Here is a 15,101-nt window from a genome sequence, read left to right on the forward strand (position 1 = left end):
ATCAACGTACTCCACCATACCAATTGAACCTCGAATGTTCCTCTAACCCAATTCATCACGAATCTCGAACCTCGGCTCTGATACCACTTGTTAGGAGGAAGGAAACACACACACATATTCGAGATTCAATTCTACCAATACAGAGTACGCACACAAACACACAACAATATATATGACGTGGAAAACCCACGTCCCAACTTGTATTATTAATCAAAACAATTATCAATAATACATCAATACATACACCTCAATGGTGTCCCTAACTGATACTTGAGTCAACCAATACTCAAGCATCTCACGAACGATACCTAAGACGACTACATCTCTTAAGCATTCATCAAAAACAATAACATGACTATGTATATATAGCCATCACAAACTTAACCAACAAGACATACCTAATCCGATTACAATAATAATTGTCTGCCCATACAATTATTACCCATTCCCATTATGATAATAATTGTCAACAAGTACAATTATTACTTAATCTCATTATGATAATAATCGTCAACAAATACAATTATTACCCAATCCAATTATGTCTTGTATCACCAAACCCATATCACATATTGGGTTTAACCCAACAATACTTTTGTCTGTGTGATAAGTGTCTGGTGGGGCGCCACCGATTGGTCTGTTACGTGTCATTAAAGTACTAAAGGTTGGTCGCCTTCTGTACTTTGACGATTGTTATAATGTTAACGTATCAGATGTTCACCGATCATATTGATCTCTCAATTCAACCCTTTAACGGAAGACCTTAGTTATAAGTGAACCTACCCAAACCATTACTCAGATTTATTATCAATTGATGATTGGTGCTTATGAGATGCAAAAGAAAATGATAAATTGTGGAGTTACGAAAGCTTCCCTTTTTTTGGAAATAAAACAGTTGAGAAAATAATTCCAAGTATCAATTTCTAAATAAGGATATATTATCACACTAGTTTGCCACTAGCATCTCCATAACATATACATATTATGTCATGATTAGGTACCGAGGTCCCGAGATTTCACTTAAATGGAGCAATTACCGAAGTGAGTTTATTTAAGATAATGAGCAAAGTGATGTTGAATACACATAAAGTATGTTACGTGTTATCGGATGTGTGAAGGTGTTTTATTCGGGTAACAATAACATATACCACTGATATTTCATATGGATTATAATAGTTAAATGATGACTTATATCTTAAAAGTTTTAATATTTGATGTTTAGGATTCCTTATCGGATTGTATATCTTTTGAAGTTCAAAAATTGGATTCCGCAAATTAGATTAAACCAACTTTCTCAACTTACACCGAAGGTTAATTTTGTTATGGATGTTTAGTACATATTTGGTTGTTGTTTGTCTACATGCTATCGCTTTTAAGATGAAAGTAAAATGTTGAAGTTTGATTATTGGTACCGGAGATAACTTTCAAAATTAATCTGAATTGCTATTTCAGTTTTTAACGATCGAAAACTAACATTAAATGATTGCTAACTTAATCAGACAACGGTAATTTTTACAAAACTCGAACTTCCAAACACGAGCAATATGCCTTTAATATTGAAGCTCTATTTTATAAGAGCACGTCCAATGCATATGAATATTAGTTTTATAGTTATAATATAGGACTAAAATCATAAAACTCAATTTCAATGCATATCTATACATTAATGAATAAATATATAAATGGATACTTGGTTTTATATATGAGACCTTGTTGGCCTCTAAAACTTAGTAACATACGTACAAAGTATTTAAACAGAAAACAAGCAGGAGAAACGAAAAAGCCCAAAATGTCATTAAAAACATATACGTAGAGGCATCATCTGTGATGAGGAGGAGAAGAAAGTAAAGTAAGGCACGAGATCCCAAACACAGCACATCTTGAGAGAGAGAGACACGCAGAGAGAACACATCTAGAGAGAGAGAGAGACAGAGAGGAGAGAGAGATCGTAGACAGAATTATTCTGGCGGCGGTGGGACGGTTGCGATTTGGGCTTGTAAGAAAATAATAGAGAGAGAATGGCATATAGAAGAAGACAAGGACAAGGATTAGGAAGAGATTGGAAAACGACATCGTTTAAAGAAGAAAATAATTTTAATGAAACTTCTTCTTCTTCTACAACACCCACATCTCCATCTCTTGTAGCTAAAGCTATTAGAGCATCTTCTTCTTATAAAGACTCTTCTCTCTCCTCTGCTTATTACCCTTCTCTCTCCTCCCCTGTTTCTCCTTCCCCTGTTTCTCCTTCCCCTCTTATTAAGGTCTCTCTCTCTCTCTCTCTCCCTCGAATGTATATTAAAGTTGCTTGCTTTATTTCTTTTTACTTGACCCTTTTGTGTTTACTACTGTTATGTATGTGTGATGTTTCAGGATTCTCCTAAATATCAGACTTCTTCATCAAAGCAAGGATTTTGGGGAGTTCTTGCTCGTAAAGCGAAAGGGATTATTGATGATAATGATTCAAGTGGGGAAATTAAATCCCCTAGAGCTCCATTATCAGAGTCAACCACTCCCAGGGCTCAGGTACTTCTTCTCTTTTCTTTTTTTAATTTATTAGTTTTTTTAGTGCTAGGGGAAGGAAGTTGTAGTTCGATTCAATTATGTTCTTATGGAGTCGACTGATGGTGTAATTGAGCCAAACCAACCTCTTTTTGATTATAAAAGTTCAAGCTTGATCGAAAAGAGCAAAATCTTGAAAATCCATATTGAGAGATAAATTTTATGGATTATAACTCAATGCACTTGAGCTCGGAACTAAATTTATTGATTCCAACTTGAGTTGGATGTCTAATGTGGCAAGCTCGATCTGGTCAAACATGTCAAATGTAATTTACTCCAAATGTATATAAAATGAAAATAGTGAAAATAACAGCCTCATGGCTCAAATAGTTGGATATTCCACTGTAGACTATTTTAGTTCTATGTCTACTTCATTATTACCTAGTCAACTTCGAATATCTTACGAGTCTAGTTCAAATAGTTCTGAGTTCCGATTTATATGAGTTTACACCTATGTGGCTGTCTCTTGAATTACCTTGGTTAAGTGTCAATTCTCATCTAGTCCTACTTTTAGAAACCCCGTGCATTGGTGATGTAGTCTCTTATGAATGGTGCTGAATTTTTTTTCCTGTGCTTGCTTTATGTTTTCTTGTTTATATATGTAGTATTATCAGACAAATGAAGCTCAAACCCGTCGGAAAAATGACAATCCTTCTATACAGAAGGGCCTAGATGCAATTACATCTTCGCTTAATTATCTTGGGGGCACTATTGGCAATGCATTTGAGGTAATTTGACACAGTATATATGTTTTATCAATGTTTTCATTCTATATGCGTGGGGAGATTTGATTGGAATACCTCTTTGAACAAATCGCACTTGTAGGTCAACAATTATAGTGTGCCAAATTTAAAGTATTTTAGTAATATGTGCATTTCCACCTTCCCCCCCACCTTTTTATAGTGTTGGACATGTAGCGGCATTTTTCGGCCACAATGAATAACTGTTTGTCTTTCTCATCTGGAAGCACAAGCCTATATATACACAGCACAATACTACTAGCGATGGAAAACAATTATATATTTGTTGGACAAAAAAATGAATATGAAAGCAACGGTCTTGCACGTAAATGTATATTGATAATTAAGAAAATAAAAAGGCAGAGTGGAATCTGATAAGTGAACAATTCAGAGCAACTAAAAGAGTAAGGGGCTGTTTAGTTCACCAGTTTTCCAGAAAACTTTTCTTAGAAAATAGAAAATTTTGAATATGTGTTCAACTTGCATATTTTCTAAAATAAAAACTAGAAAAATGGAAAACACGGTTTTCTGATTTATAATTAGGAATGAGAAAACTCTGGAAAACAGCTTTTTATTGTTTTCTATTCTAAGAATACAGAAAACACCCACGTTCTAACCTAATATTCACGTTCTAACCCCCTAATATACACACATTCACTACCTTTTTATGTAAGATATGCATAATATATTATTATATTGCTTTTTTTTTGGAAATACATGAATATTATTAATAATAATACAATCAATATTATTAATATTAATACATTTGTTTTAAAATAAAGACAAAACAAACTCGCGTAAAATTTAAAAGTTTTATATTAATGAACTAATCATAAATAAATTGTTAACATAATAATACATAAAAGTTGATATATAATACAAATATTGAAAATTATATAAATATAATTAAATAATTTAAAAACAAGTTATCATAATATAATTTTCTTGACAATAACATTATTTATAATTGTTCATTGATTATATAAAAGAATTATATATTTCAGATTGAGAAGTGTTCATATATATTTTCTACTTTTTTGTTGAAGTTAATTTGAAACATGTTTTCTCGTTTTCAATAGTTTTCTTAGAAATAGAAAAGTGAGAAAATTGGAAAAAGGAAAACTGGAAAAAATTTCTGTAAGTAAACAGTCCCTAAATCTTCCGGAATATAAACAGTAAACCTCTAATCTGCTAAAAGCTGGAAGACCTTTAAGTCATGCTATATATTATCACTATAGTCCATAGCTGAGCTGCCTTGCAGTCTTCTCCAAGAGCCAATAGTGTAACTGCAAATTAGTATCTTGAATCTTGATCCATGGCACTACAATCTATATAAATTATTTTTTCCTGTTGTGCAATTAAAATTTCAAATGGTGCCAACGCTATAAAATCAGTTAGCAACTCATCGTTACACATAAGACTGGTGTTACCTCCGACCTGAGCTTGAAAGTAAGTTTTTATGATGTATTATATGAAGTATAAACAATTGTTACTTCATTATTGAATAGATTTGAATTATATGAATTAAATCAGAGAATGTTTTTCTATGTTTGCTAATTCTTTGCGGAGATAGGCTTGTATCCTCTTGTTTAACCCTTTTTTAACCCTTGTCCTACATTAATGACGTTTAATATGTAATAAATTGTTCAAAGCGTGGAAAATTCGTAATTTAAATGGGTAATTAGGCATTTACTTATTTTTTAATGTTTGATGGCATAACTTACGCGAAACTTAAAATATAAGGGTACCACTTGTAAGTCAAAAATTAGTGATGGTACCATTTGAAAAAGCCAAAATAACTTAAAGGATACCATTGAGAATATCCTTTCGTACTTGTACCATTATTGGTCATAAGAAATATTTATTTGTTAAATTATTAAGTTGGTATGATTTTTAATTTTCTATTTTACATATAGTTTTTATTAATACAATTATGCTTGACTCAAAATTAGAACAATTGTATTAGACGGCTAAAAAATTTGCAACCCCAATGCTTATATGTGATAATAAATTCCAATTTAGTTCTAAGAAAAATATACATAAGAAACACAGTGATACATGAATGCATTTGTGCATATACACATGCACGAAGCTGCGAAATTCTCAAAGATAATCAGGCCCCTACTGATTTATATTTTGGGAGTTCACAGCATACTTTGGATTTATGTGTTCTCTTTCCTGTTTACAGGAAGGGCTTACGATGGTTGAAAACCGTACAGCAGATATCATTCAAGAGACTCGCAAGATTCAAATAAAGAAAAAGGATCGCAATTTTGATGTTCAAAATCAGAATTCAAATGTTTATAGTCCGCGACAACAACTCCCTGTCCAGACTCATATGCAACCACAGACGCATGCAGAGCTAGAAATACAACTGAAGGCATCTCGAGACGTAAGGTGGCATTTTTGTGGGTTTAAATTATGGAACTGTCAGTCTGGCACGCAAAGACTTAACTGTATTTGTCTTAATTTAATTTGAAGTGAATGTTCATGCTTTGCTTTGTTAAATTTTATAAGCTGTTCAATTTACTGGTATAGGATTGATCACTATGATGCTCACTAAAATATTAAGCTTCTTTTTTGCCAAAATAAAATATTAGGTTTCTCCTTCCTGGAGCTCTACTCTATTATTTAGCTAAAGAATATATTGATTAGAGAAGAAATATTGTTTCCATCTGGATATACTGTACAACTACCCCTATTCTCGTTTCTGTGATTACTGTGACGTTCACAAATTCAAAAAATTAACAAGATTAGCGCAGAGTTTATTTTACTAGAATTGTATTTTGATAAACCTTGCAATCTTTTGTTGATGTAGAGTAACTAATTGTGTTAAGATCATATACAATGACACACGTGATTTGAGATTGACACGTTTGTTCTTTCTTTAAATTTTTTATGATAGTTGATAATCAGGGTTCAAGTCAGGATGCATTGCTAGTGGGACCAAAGAAATTAACCAACAGGAAAGCTATACTAATTAAATATGGAATTTTATATCAGTAATTTTCCAATATTTGCTTAGAAGGATTAATGAAGTAGTAAATAATTATACAGTGAATTCCTGGATCTTTCCTAAGGGCCTGAATATTTGTAAGAAATAATATCCTAATAGTCACATGTTGAGTAATCCCTATATCGACTCGACGAGCATACACATAGTTCTGATCTAATGTCGTACCTTTTTAACAAGACGGGTCATCTATTTAATGAAGGGGATGGTTTATTAAAGCATGCATCTATTACTTGATTATTGCTTCAATTACACTTTAAAATTCAGTTTATCGAAAGAGTCTATACATACAGCACCTTTAATGTGAGTAATCTGACTCTTTTTTTCTTTCTGAATCCTCTTTATGTAATAGTACAATGTTGGAATTATAATTTAAAGCAGAAAACAGAAGGCATTAAAAATGTTAAGATTCACTAACAAATTTACTGATATTTGGCTATGGTAACAACGTATATGCCATTGGTATTAGGTGAGATGCATGATATGCTTCTTTTTTTTTTCTATCACAGGTTGCGATGGCAATGGCTGCTAAAGCAAAGCTTCTTCTTCGGGAGCTGAAAACAGTCAAAGCAGATCTAGCGTTTGCAAAAGAACGGTGTGGTCAGCTGGAAGAAGAAAATAGAGTCATCAGAGAAAGTAGAGCTGAAGGAGGTAGCCCTGAAGATGATGATTTGGTACGTATTTTTACACCTGGTTACATGTTCTTATTTCTGTTTTCATTTATCTTTTTAGTTCTGCATACTAGCTCATGCTTTCTTTGTGTACATGAAATTTTAAGAACAGTATATCGCCTTTTTTTGTTTTAACATGGTGAGATTTATTGTTGGTTATTATAAGTATTTCAAACTTTAGAATCATTTTTTGAGTCACATATTGCTATTTTTATCTGCTTCCATTTACTCTGATTTTAATTGTAATCATATGATTGACTCGTTCCGTTGAATGTCCAAAGAAGGTTTTTCCGCTTGAGTCAATTGTGGCACATGAATCTACACATTAATTGATGGATGAAATTATAGGGTCTCAAAGCACATTATTTACTGACCCGAGCACCATCACTTTTGTTACTGATAGTGTATTTCATACTTGAGTAGTTGAGTTCTATTTTATTTTTAATTTGTTGGTCCCACATTGAGCAATATCTTTTCAGTGGAACATTTTGTTTAATTGCTATATCTTTTCAAAACTAAATTAATTTATTACTTGAATTTTTTGGACAAGGCCTTAAATATCAAGGAGAAACCTGTTGTGACATCATTGAAATGAGTTAACTGGGTTCACCCATTGAAGTATATATGTGAAAAGAACAATAGTTATTTCTTTTGGTGTGCTTTTATTGTACAAAAAAGAAAATAAAACTATTCACGGACTTATTTTCACTAAAATAAAAAATTATTAATTTGATTGCACATTTTGTCCAGATTTTCCTTTTTCAAATTTGCTTGATTCAACTACCCAACAATAATTTGTGGACATAAATTTAAGTAGAGGGGACTGTTCCTAAAACTGAAAAAGAAAAGGAAAAGAAAAGGCCTCCTTTTTCTTCAGAAACAGTCTCTAACAAAACCTTTTGTGCAGTTTGTATATATCTGCATGCAACCAAGGGTAAGTTCATTAGCTACTTTCTTAAATATATTAATTTCTACTGATTTCTATGATTTCAATGACCGTCTTCATTGCCATAGCTCAAAAAGAAGACAAATAGTAAAAATTAAGGTGGGCTATTTTCTAGGAAAACCAAAAAGAAATTAAGATGCTCGATTCAATTGGGGAAGGAATTACCTTCATGACCAGTTAAACTGTTTACATACAACAAAACATGAAGTGAAACACTTACGATGACCATATTGTTACTAATTGTGATGGCTATATGTTTGCACCAGATACGGCTTCAACTTGAGACACTTCTAGCTGAGAAAGCTCGGTTGGCACAGGAGAACTCGGTCTTTGCCCGAGAAAATCGCTTTTTAAGGGAGATTGTGGAATACCACCAGTTGACAATGCAGGATGTTGTATATTTGGATGAGAACAATGAAGAGGTAACTGAGGTTTACCCGATCAAAGTTTCACCAGCACTAAATGTACAATCATCCAGCACAACAGCAACTTCACTACCCTCCCCAACTCCACCACCTGCTGCCCAGCCTACCACTAGCCCACCTGCATCACGGGAAGTTTCTCCTTTTTATCTACCACCATAAGACTACGTAAAGTCATACGATAATCTAAGTTCATGGTATCTATTGTTGTCCTAGGATGGAGCTTCCCCTTTTTTGGCAATTGTTTTTGTACGTCACGTGGTTTGCCGATTTATTATGTAGCGTCAACACTTTGAAAGTTAGCGATGAAGAAGTGCAAGGAAGAAATACATTTTTCAGTGGGTTCTTTGTGAAAGTTTATCTGAGGTCCATTCCGGTGTGTACATTATTGATGGGAGCTGATTTGTATATGATATTGAACTGGGGGACTTTTGGTCCTCTCAAGTGCTGTAAACATAAATAATGAAAAATATGTATAATTTAAATTGTGCGACTAGTGCGCCGATTTAGTCATGGAGCACTATTTTGTTCAGAATGTTGAATTATTGAAATTGGGTGATAGTAAAATGACTTTTGTACGATTTTATTGGTAAAATCTTCTTAATTTTCTCCATTTATCATATAATAAATATGTTTGCATTTTTCATTTAATTGTGTTCTTATTACAACGAAAGAGGATGTTTGGATCGTGACATACTTGATCCTATTTGTTTCGCACACCGGTCTTGTTTTTCACCGTTAAACTAATGGCAGGCCGTTGTTAGACCTCTTTTTTTTAGTGTTTTTTTCCTTGAACTGTACTGTCTTTGCATGTACTTATGTTATGTGACTTGAATCTCAAATCCTATCAGTTCCAAAATGAAATGACAATACCGAAGCATTGGTAGTATGCATTCACCGTACGTAGTCATTCTATGACCTCAGGTGATGGAGACCATTTTTATTCTGTCATAATCAAGTGTAAAAGTAAAACTCACCAACTACTAGTTTAACATTAATCCAAAATTTTCAACAAAAAGAAGCTACAGACTGACTGATGCCAGCCAGATACATACAGCTGCTGCTGCTGCTGCTGCTTGCTAGTCTATTCGACTACATTTTGTAGGGGAAACACGATCCAACACGAGTCGAGCCCGAGCCCGAATTTATAATCAATGTACATCACCAGACTAAAATTTAAATAATATCCCTTGCCAAATTTTTTTTGAAACAATATCAATTCCTTTTTATCATTTTCCAAATGTAAAATCATTTTTAATAACTTAAATTGACGTATTTACAAACACCAACGTGAATAAACAAAAATCTTCATCCACAATTTTTCTTTGCCTTCTGTATGACACTGATAGAACACTTCAATTACTGTATGCCTTGCCTTGATGGTCAATAACATACTACTCCATTCCCCCACACCGCCCTTTCTCTCCAATTTTAGGCTCCCATATAATTCCAATTTTAAATATCAACTCGCTTTTATTATTCAGATTGGGAACTCACTATCAATGTAGTAATATTTTCATAAAATAATATTGTTAGTACAGTACTACAACTAACTAGTAAAAGAAAAAGAGAAAGGCAGTCACTCTCAATATCTGGGACCAATAAAGGGAGGAAATGAAGTAGTAAATGATTATATATATATATATATATAAAAGATAATGTGGCCATCTAATCAACATGCATAAATCTAAATAGTAAATACAATCTTACATGCACAGTCACATAGGATAGGAGTACTTAACAAGTTCTTGATATGCTACAAAAAAACCCGGTTTAAAACTCTGTTTGACCAAAGAATATGTTAGCAGCATTGCATTAAAAGTCCTGCTAAACTCCAAAGGTTAATGTTGTTAACCAAGAATTAAGAGTAGCAGTAGTAGTAATTACTCTACTCTACTCTACTCTACTCTTCTCATCTTCTTGGGAAACTAGTAATAAATTCACTAGCGGTTGTGCTTCTCTCTCATCCTTAAATACTTCATCTTCTTCATCTATCATCTAACCGTTTTAGCTAGCAAGCTCTTTTATTCTTCCCACTTCATGATCTTCTGCTAATCATTTCTTACTTCTTTTTCATTTTCAATTTACATTTTTTGTTATGTTTACAACATGTATTTGGACAGACAGGGCATTGTTTTATGATGTTACTACTACATTGTTGAATAGAAGTTTTTAGAAGTTACTGTAATTTATGATCTCATGCTTCTGTTTAATTGTTTGTATGTCATTCTGTTCTTGCCAATGCTCATGGCTCAATCACCTAGCAAGCTTTCGGTTCGATTATTTGACTCCATTCTTCAAGATTATGCTTTCAGAGCATTAGATCATAGGCCGAGGACCGGCATTGTGTTAGATGCTAATGTTCCCTCAAATTTAAAGGGTATTCAGGTTTCTGCCTTGAGGTTGAGAAGTGGTAGTTTAAGAAAAAGAGGTTTCTCATTTTACAAAGAGTTTGAAATTCCAGTTGGTGTGATTGAGCAGCCTTTTGTGGAGAGGCTTGCTTTGGTTTACCACAATTTGGGTCATTTTTCTTCTTTGTATTCTTTACCTGGTTACACTTTTTTAGCACCTGTTGTGGGTCTATTGGCTTATGATGCCTCAAATTTATCAGCTACAAATTTGCCTGAATTGGATATACGAGCTTCTGGAAAGCCCATCTTGGTAAAGTTTCCGCATTTGCAAGAAAAAGATGATGGGGTGTCAGTATCACCAATGTGTGTGTTTTTTGATCTTTATGGTTCAGTGGAATTTGATAATGTAATGAGAGGCAATGTGTGTCAGGCTACTACACAAGGCCATTTTTCAATTGTCATCGAGTACACAGCTCCTTCGCCTGCTCCTTCACTAGAGATTTATCCGCGTCCAAGTGATGGCAATGCTGGAAGTAGAAGTAAACGCAACAAATTAATTATAATTATCGGATCTGCAATTGGCTGGGTGTTTCTGGTGATACTATTGGCTATATGGTTAAGGAAGTGCAGACGTCGCGACAGGATACAGAAATTAGAAGAGGCAGCACAATCAGGCGTACCGTTGTCAATGACAACTGTTGGAAGTATGAAAGTGTCTGTGGCAAATGTGACCAGAACAAGACCAAAACTAGAAAATGACTATCTGCCTTATAGTGATTATTAACAAGTACAACAATGTCAATCTTTCTGCAATTCTCTGCTTGACAAAGAGCATTCATTTGAGGAGTAACAATCTGATGAAGTATTCATTTTCTGCTGTTAGTTCATCAGCAATACCAAACTGTATACATGATATTTACTAGTTTAGCACTCCTATATCTTTAATAAATGAGTGTGCTCTGTCCCTCAGTTCCTTTCTGTATTAAGGCAGTATCCTAGTATTTCTAATAATAATAAAGATTTACAGCAATGACATGTAGAAAATTGGTGACTCACTTATAGTTCCATTTTCAGCATTAAAAAAGTTATCGATTTTTTGTTTTGCAGTATTCGTTTGAGATTTAAATACAACACTCTCATGTTAGGAGACTTGGCCTCCGAATTTTATTTAAAAAGAGAAGAGAAAAGACGCGTATCTGTGCTACGTTTAGCCAATGGATATTTGAACATGTAATTACAAATCATAAGGTACTTATTATTCCAATCAAATCAGTCAGTTAATTGGCAGATTTCTACTAAAGTAATCAGAAGGGTCCTGATGGTCCTGATTCGTTCTAGCTATAAATGAATACAGTTTACATATTGCTGGTGGGTGGAGTGCTTCATTTGCTAAAGAAACAGACTGCATTACAAGGATTACTTTGGGATTATGGCCGACACGGATGAGCATCTCCAAGGGTATTAGGTGAATTGGTTAGCTAAGATTGTAAAACCTGTAAGATCGTGTACTTAAATTTGTAAAACCTGTAAGATAGTTTACCTTAAAGCATGTTATTGGAAGGTTATTAGCTAATCAAGTGCACCTAGAGTGTTTAACTAACAGTTGCATTCATTGGAGATGCTTGTTTATATATAGAAAATTTGCATGAATGAGTGAATAACTGAGAAATATGAAAAAAAGAATTGTAATATATATATATATATATATATAGAAAATTTAGAATATTTCATGTATAAAGAGAGACATGTAGGTGAGCAAGTTATTGACACAAACAATACTGCAGTCTAATGTAAAACTCCAGTTTCAGGAAATAAGAAAACAGCCACATTATTTAAGGAAATTTCGAAAACTTGACATCCACTCTTGAAGCCCATATATACGATATGCATACACATTTATGAATAAGTAAGCCCATATGGAGCAATGAGCATATATTATGACTTACAGCACTCAACATTTGCCAGATTCTACATTTTTGATCTAATTTGCAGCATAATAACTCCATGTGAAAGCTTGGAAGGCTCATAATTTTGCTTCTTGTAATACTAATCATGAAATGTTTATGCAAATTCCATTTACTCAAGTAACTCAACTCACTCAAATCCACACAGAGTCAATTTAAAATACATTTTGCAAGAGAACATGAAGTTAAAACATTAACATTACCAAAAACAGAAACAGTAAGGCTGTGAAAAGGATAAAATCATATTAATATATAGCAAAAATACAGTGAACACATTCATATATAGAATAGTTCCAAAACTCTAAAAAAATCATGTGATCACAGCAAATTCTTTACTGTTATTCATTATGATTCGAAATACATTGAAAATGCCTTTATAATGGTCCCATGCACTGCTGTCTCGCTGGTAAAGTTTAGCTACATCAATGAGTTGGTCATAAATTTTGTTTAAATGATAGGATTTCTGTTGCTCTATTCTCTGTTTTTGCTAGGTAATGCATGTTATTTTCAGTTAAATACTTGGATGATAGACGAAATCCGCTTTTTGTTCTGTATATGTTGTTACAGCTTATAGTTTACATATAATTTATATGTAAGAATCTATGCATACATATATAAAATGACAGGAAGATGGTTCTACGTAGAATTTATATAAGTGAAGCAGCCTAATGGTTTGTTGTGATCCACATATTGTTGTCTCTGCCCTAACATGCATTGCCATATACTTTTTAAACACAGCTCTCAGGAATCCTATGCAATAACAGCTAGCTACCCCCCTCTTGTTGTATTATGTAAACATCTTTTAAGTCATGCATATGGGTGTCCTTTTTCATAATCTATTTTCCTCATGAAACATGCGGGTTGAATTTGCTTAGGTTGTGGTTTATTGTCATGAGCCAAGGCCCCAATAGTTTACTAGCATGGTCTCTTGCTCTCTGCAGTACCATTGTATCACTTGCCAATATGAGTGTGGTATGCAATTAGTGATTTGTGGAGGGGAGCTTCACATTTGTTTTCTCCTTCACCTTAAAATTTATTGTAGAAATTTAAATAATAACACATTATTTCGTGTATCATTGAGTCTCGAATTGTACTCTCCGACTTCTTATTTTCAAAGATATTCATTGCGCAAAAATGGACGGAAAAGTAGATGTTTATGACATTAATCTATCCTTGGTCCATGTGTGTCAATTTGATTAGGGTTGGTGGATACAAAATCATACATATGATTAAACTTCATTTGCCTAGCATGCAAAGTAGTACCCGATACAAATTACTTGTTTAATCTAAAGAGTTAGGAATAAATTAATTAAGGGGGGCTGGGTTTACAACTGTGATTAAGGGAAAGCTGTCTGTTTGCTGTGTGGGAATATTTAGGTAGGTGGGTGGGGTGGGAGTGAGGGCTGGACAGTGATGAAGTGAGAGGTCAGAGAGCCAACAAGTGGTTGGTACAGTCATGACAACAATTATAATAAATTCTTAGGGGGTGCAATTTTTACTTACAACTCACGGTAAACTTCAAACTTGGCTTGAATTGGTGTCCTTTTGCGCCAGTTTATTTCCCTTGTGTTCAATTTTAAGAAAAAGTTCCAAGGGTTATTGTGTCTGGTACATGCTGATACGAGGGAAGACTCAACAGAGAACTAATTAGGAGCTATAGTCTCCTTGATTTATGGATGGCTATGATACAATACCTAATGGTTTCATTGTGTGGATTGTGGTTTAAATTTTTAGCAGTTAGTTCCATGTAAAACTAACCTTAAGTTATTTTTGGAACCTTGGCTTTTGATCTTTGTTCTAGATTCCAGAGTGTTATAAAAAGTATGTAAGTGTATTTACCGGGTTTTGCTAATCAACAACTCCCTAGGTTTCAATATAACTGTCCACTTTTAAAAAATTAGGCATATTAAGAAATTCTAATATTATTAAAAAACTTATATTAATTATCATATTTATTGTATTGACTACGTTAACTACACATAGAAAGTTAGTCTTGGAAATAAAAACTAGTAATACAATAATTGTGTGGTATAGAATTCATCTTGAAAATATAAACTAAATTTTATAATTTGAATAATGATATTGAAACTGTAAATGGGCAACTATTTTGAAATAAATTTTTACTTCAAAAATGGACAATTATTTTGAAAATGAGGGAGTAGTATTTTATTGATGTATTATAAATTTGGTGAAAGAGGGAAGTCAAAGCAATTCCCAATGGAGGATTAAACAACATCTGATAATATTTCTACCAATTGAACAAATCAAAATAATATAACATAATCTTATAAATAACAATAATAAAACATTTGACATTAGTTTAATTATAATATAGCTGAAACTAATGGAAAACATATTTATTATTGTCACACAAGTTGGTGTATTGAAAACACAGAAAAACATGCCTCTTGTGTATTATTTGCTCGTTGGATACT

General features: G+C 33.2%; 2 protein-coding genes across 2 annotated transcripts; both read left to right on the top strand.

The window, feature by feature from the left end:
• Positions 1 to 1,761: 1,761 nt before the first annotated feature.
• LOC141707577 (uncharacterized) lies at positions 1,762 to 8,962 on the top strand. Its single transcript, XM_074510805.1, has 6 exons — positions 1,762 to 2,261; positions 2,371 to 2,523; positions 3,165 to 3,287; positions 5,488 to 5,691; positions 6,822 to 6,986; positions 8,196 to 8,962. Exons 1-6 carry the CDS (start codon positions 2,019 to 2,021, stop codon positions 8,511 to 8,513), a joined length of 1,206 nt encoding a protein of 401 aa, XP_074366906.1. The 5' UTR covers positions 1,762 to 2,018; the 3' UTR covers positions 8,514 to 8,962.
• Positions 8,963 to 10,138: 1,176 nt separating this feature from the next.
• On the top strand, positions 10,139 to 11,739 carry LOC141705997 (uncharacterized). Its single transcript, XM_074508847.1, has one exon. The coding sequence runs from the start codon at positions 10,551 to 10,553 to the stop codon at positions 11,484 to 11,486; it is 936 nt and encodes a 311-aa protein (XP_074364948.1). The 5' UTR covers positions 10,139 to 10,550; the 3' UTR covers positions 11,487 to 11,739.
• The last annotated feature ends 3,362 nt before the right edge of the window (positions 11,740 to 15,101 follow it).

Source organism: Apium graveolens, chromosome 2 (assembly GCF_009905375.1).
Source record: "Apium graveolens cultivar Ventura chromosome 2, ASM990537v1, whole genome shotgun sequence".
In the NCBI taxonomy this organism is placed as follows: domain Eukaryota; kingdom Viridiplantae; phylum Streptophyta; class Magnoliopsida; order Apiales; family Apiaceae; genus Apium; species Apium graveolens.

Coding starts and splice junctions, on each gene's coding strand:
- LOC141707577 (XM_074510805.1), top strand. CDS start 2,019: ATGGCATATAGAAGAAGACAAGGACAAGGATTAGGAAGAGATTGGAAA. Junction 2,262..2,370: donor CTCCTTCCCCTCTTATTAAG/GTCTCTCTCTCT, acceptor GTGATGTTTCAG/GATTCTCCTAAATATCAGAC. Junction 5,692..6,821: donor AACTGAAGGCATCTCGAGAC/GTAAGGTGGCAT, acceptor TTTCTATCACAG/GTTGCGATGGCAATGGCTGC.
- LOC141705997 (XM_074508847.1), top strand. CDS start 10,551: ATGCTTCTGTTTAATTGTTTGTATGTCATTCTGTTCTTGCCAATGCTC.